The 4,937-nt window shown below is 43.6% G+C and overlaps 1 protein-coding gene across 1 annotated transcript in view; it reads right to left on the bottom strand.

Annotated features, from left to right (window-relative positions):
- Window positions 1-4,937, bottom strand: part of RNF150 (ring finger protein 150) — a 123,136-nt gene that overhangs the window by 39,733 nt on the left and 78,466 nt on the right. The window contains exons 5-6 of the mRNA XM_009894174.1: window positions 770-841; window positions 275-357 (exon numbers count right to left, since the gene is read on the bottom strand). Of these exons, the coding sequence (XP_009892476.1) occupies window positions 275-357; window positions 770-841 (155 nt within the window). The remainder of the gene's footprint in view (window positions 1-274; window positions 358-769; window positions 842-4,937) is intronic.

Genomic DNA, 4,937 nt, shown 5'->3' on the forward strand with positions numbered 1-4,937 from the left:
CCTGCTGAAAACTTAGCAATAGGTCCAGATCAGACAAAATTTCTGGCTATCATGCTAAGCTGAGGTTCTCACCACCATTACCACTACTTTCACGCCAAGTTGAATAAAGAGGCATTTCAGATATCTTTACCAACAGATTTTGAATAAATGAAAATGATAAACTCGCCCTTCCCTCCCCAAACTCTCAGGTGATCTCACCAGCGTGTTACTGTGAGAACAAAGCCTGTCTTGGAGAGACTATCAGAGCTAAAAGCACCTTCAGCCTTCAACTTACCTGCAAGGCAAAATTCTGACAACATCGTTGGGCTTGTAGCCTTCAATACAAACAGCACAGTTATCAAAGTCTGGCTCGGTTTCCTACAGGGAAGAGAACATTCATCATTTTCATTTTTTGATTTTGTCAGGTAATCTCTTCACACAAGAGCCTATGTGACAAGGTAAAACGGTCACTGATGCATGCTGCAAACCCAATAATGCATTTCAAGACAAGCAAGTCAGATTTTCCAACATGACTCCAGTTGGAAACTTGCCCTGGGAAGCACGCAGACTTAGTTAGCGTGCTCTAACTTTCAGGATTTTCTGCATCTTCACAGAATCACCTTCTCTCTCTGCTCCATTCCATCTGTAAATTGCTTACCAGTATTCCTCCCTCCCCCGTGCGCCTGAAGGACACACAGCAGCTAAATAAGCAATTGCCTCCATGTTACAGTGGTCTGAAGGGATCCTCAGCACAGAGTTTCACTTGGTAATGAGCAATTTGAAAAATTACCTTATCCCCTTTCCTGATTGTTCTGACTTGCAGCTTGCTGATTGCTTTCTTTGCAGCATCTCCAAGCCGGCGCTGTAATACAAAATTCGCTCTTTAGCAAAGAGTATCTTTTCATGCGGAAAGCATCACCTTTTCTCCCTAGGCTTCTTAATAAGCTGAAGTGACTGTACGTGAAACAGGACAGTGCTGCATAAACATAAACAGATGAGGTCAGTCATGCTGTTATTCACAATAAGGGCACAGTAGGTATTCGAGGCTGGCTGGTAACCCATGGCCCACGAGGCAAAGCTACTCCAATGCAGTTCCAGCGGAGACCGCACGTGAGCCCGTCACGATGCTACACTACAGCACCTTTACTATTCCAGTGAGTAGCAATGTATGTAACAAGCCCACTATTTAGGTATCCTACTTCTTCCCTCTCTTTTTTATAATGACACTTGTAAAAAATACATTATCAAATGAGGCCTGGGCTAGTAAGCAGAGCAAACACTGGACTTGAGATTCAGGTCTTTATTCTTACGTTGTTCCAGGACTAGTTCATGGTCTTCAGCAAGATGTTAAGCGCTGAAAGTGAGCTGTTAATTTGTTAACCACAAAAACCATGAATAATCTTCTCTGCTGTTCTCTTTCCTGCAACGCAGAGTTGCGTACTTATAGGAGCAATGCAAAGTATAAAAATGAGGCAAAAGCATCTGCAGTTTCTTACAGGTAAGGCACTATATACCCCTGCAGTAATATCCTATCCATACATAACAATTTGCTTGTTCTTTGCCTTTCTATCTTCCCCTCCAGTGGACCATGAATTGCTTACCACGTGATATTTCTGACCGCTCTCCCATATTTCCAAAACACTGTTAACGGTGCTGGCGGGGTCACAGCCGCTCAGGATTAAAGTATGTAATAACAGCCTGACGCAAAACGCCCTGTTCTCAGACGTTGAAGATGGAGACGCCTGCCTCTTGCAAGAGGCTGAGAAGACGATGGGGCAGTTCACACAAGCCCTGCTCAGCAGAGCCACCTCTGCACCCTGTGCTACCGAGCCTGTGCCTGCATCGGTTCTCCAAGGACTTGGCTGCTCCCTTGGTGCTAAACCCAGCAACCAGGTGATCTGGAGACAGACTCACAGGCTGGAAAGGTCTTTGAGAGGTCATGTACTCCCACCCCCTTGCTCAAGGCTGGGTCAACTTCAAAGTCAGAGCTGTGTCCAGTCAAGTTTCGAATATCTCCAGGAAGGGAGATTTCACAACCTCCGTGGGTAATTTGTTCCAGCGCTTAACCACTCTCCCAGTTGTTTTTTCTTTCTTTTTTTTTTTTTTTTTAAACATACAAATGGAATTTCCCTTCTGTAATTTGTGACCATTACCCTTGTCCTTTCTCTGTGCGCCTCGGAGAAGCATCTGGCTCTGCCTCCTCTCCAACCACCCGTCACACAGCTGAAGGCTGCGAGCAGAGCCCTTCCTCCTCCTCTGCTCCCTCCCTGGCTTCGCCAGCCAAGCTCCCTCTGCCTCCAATGTTGTGTGCTCCTGTCCCCAGACCACACTGGTGACCCTCCTCTGGGCTCTCTCCAGTTTTTTCATGCCTTTCTCGTGCAGTTTCACGCAGCAACACCTACTCCGATGTCTCCGGTCAGTTTTATAACAATTCACGATACAGCGCATCCCAATTTGCCACCAATAAATGACTTAAACTCTTATCTTCACCACCTTTCCCTCTCTCCATGTTTCCAGCCATGTGTTGTTAGATAGGAAGGAGACTTAGGAGCTTCAGTGATTCAGAAGACATTCAACTTCTCGGGCTGGGAACACCGCCTGTGCCGGAGTTCAGAGGGGCCTGTCAGCGGGAAGGGTTTCCAGCTGGAGGGGGTGAGAGCATGAAGCCAAAAATGGAAGGAAGCTGGATGTAGTTTGTAAATTGAGACCTAATCACCATACAGATACGATTAATAAATTACCACTTTGTTCTTCAGATTCAATTAAAATCACTGAATTGAATTTAGAGAGTAAGCTTATTGGATTGGAAAGACATGGAAGACTGACAAAATGCATGCGATGCTGAAAGCAGAGAGCAATTTCAGATCTGGCTAAGGAGGTGAAAATGAATTTGGCTATCATATGAGAGTTACATATGAGCTTTCCAGCCTAACTAATTATTACATGTGAGGGAGTATCTTGTAGTTATACAATGTCTTTTCTGTGGTACATTTTTCTCACAGTTTCCCTTAAACAAAGGGATCAGATGACAGTTGGAAACATTTCTTGCCAGCTATTTGTTTCTTTAATGTAAATCAAAGACAGACTGATAACATACAGAAAGACAAGAGGCATTATGTCCTGCTTCAGGAATTGCTTGTGATTCCTTTTTATCATTATTATTACTTAAACTAATGAAATGTCTCAGTTCTTTTTTGCATGTTCTTCAAGGGGAAAGGACAAGATTAAAGACTGAAGCACATCTTTGATCTGCTTGTTTTCATGTTTGCTTTCTCTTATCTATCTTAAAGAGACAAATTCATGACTTACATGCAAATGAGAATAAATCAGTTTTTGAAAGACCAGGAATACCTTGGAGTAAAGTCATACTTTCAGAGGATTCTTCCATTTGAATGAAAGGCATGCTATCACTAACCAATGATTTCCCCTAAATATAAGAGGCATTACAATAGTTTAAGGGTTTAAAGTGAGGCTTAGAGATTTACAGTCATAAATCTCATAATCTCATTAGCAAGGCTGCAACATTCAGTACTGGACTGGAAGGAGTTAAGCATATCAGATGCAGTGGTCTTGTAGAGATGGTGATACTACTAAAAAGAAAGGACAGTAGCATGGAAAGCATCACTTGTCTGTTCCTGAGGAGTAAATGACTATAGATGCTGTGGAACAGAAATTATGGCAAGTGCTTCTCTCTTAATGGCCTTACAAAACCACCACCTTTGCAGGGAGGAGACTGCCTTGTGCCTTGCACAGAATGAAGCGCACCATCAGGACGAAACATCAGGCACATCTCCTGTACCACAGATAAAGTTTATGGACTCCATCATGGGAACCCTCTTCCCAAGACTGCTTCAAAGGTTGACGTCTCTATTCAATAGCCCAAAACTCTCATTCAAAGCCACAGCCAGCAGTCTTCCTCCTCAGATAATTTCTTGACATGCTGACAGTCACATACTAAAAAAGATGGATCCTTCACTGGAGATTAACCCAGGACACACAGGACCCTCCTCAGCCGCAGCGTGACCACTGCCTGCTCCGGCTTTCACTATCCTGCAAAACTCACAGAGCTCACCTGGTTTCAAGAGGACTTTACAGAAAACTTCTTAACAAGAAACCAACGGGAACAAATGACGTGGAAGAAATATGGTCAACATGTCTGGCACTTAGCACATCACCCCCTCACCATTTTCTCATCTCACAGACGACAAAAAGAGAACGCTACTATTACTGGTGAAACATGAAATCTGACACACTCACAGGGTTGGTTTTGGCTGTTTTTTTAAGCCTGTGTCCTGGCTGTTACAGGGCTAAGACAGCAAGTCCCATTTTGCTGAATTATCTCCAGGACTTAACTTCTCACGTAATTCCAAACTGCTTTCAATTAGCTCTGCATCTGGATACCTCTTGATGCAAACAATTCCCACAGTCTTTCACACAAAAACTCTCTCATCTTCAGCAGGGCTTCAGGAACAAGCTGCTGAGGGAGCAGATTCCCTATGTTCTCCTTACACAAATCTATCCTCTTCATATCAAAAAGGTGTATCATCAGGGCAACCACCTACTTCCTGGACTTCTTGTTAGGCAGGGGAAAAAAAAGAGGAGACCTTGGATTTTTATCCATGTGAACATTACTACCTATCTTCTACTTCCACATGTACCATACAGTCATCTGTGCTACAGATACTCTTAAAAATTAAATGTATTAAAATCAAAATTGAAATCTAACCATATGGGTAGCTGACACCCTAGCTGTAGGTGCACAAGCCTATAATGGAATACAGTTTTGTGTTCCACTGCATTAAACTTCCAGCCACGTTGGGATAAACGGGCCAGGGCATTCAGCGAGAATCCTTAAAGTCCTGATCCTCTGCTCATCAAAATCAGGCACGTAACTGGAGTGAGCAGTGTCTTCCTTCTGGCATGTGAACCTGGATTTGCACACATTTTGAGGAAGAGCG

The sequence above is a fragment of the Charadrius vociferus genome, unplaced genomic scaffold, assembly GCF_000708025.1.
Source record: "Charadrius vociferus isolate BGI_N301 unplaced genomic scaffold, ASM70802v2 scaffold21, whole genome shotgun sequence".
NCBI classification, from domain to species: Eukaryota; Metazoa; Chordata; class Aves; order Charadriiformes; family Charadriidae; genus Charadrius; species Charadrius vociferus.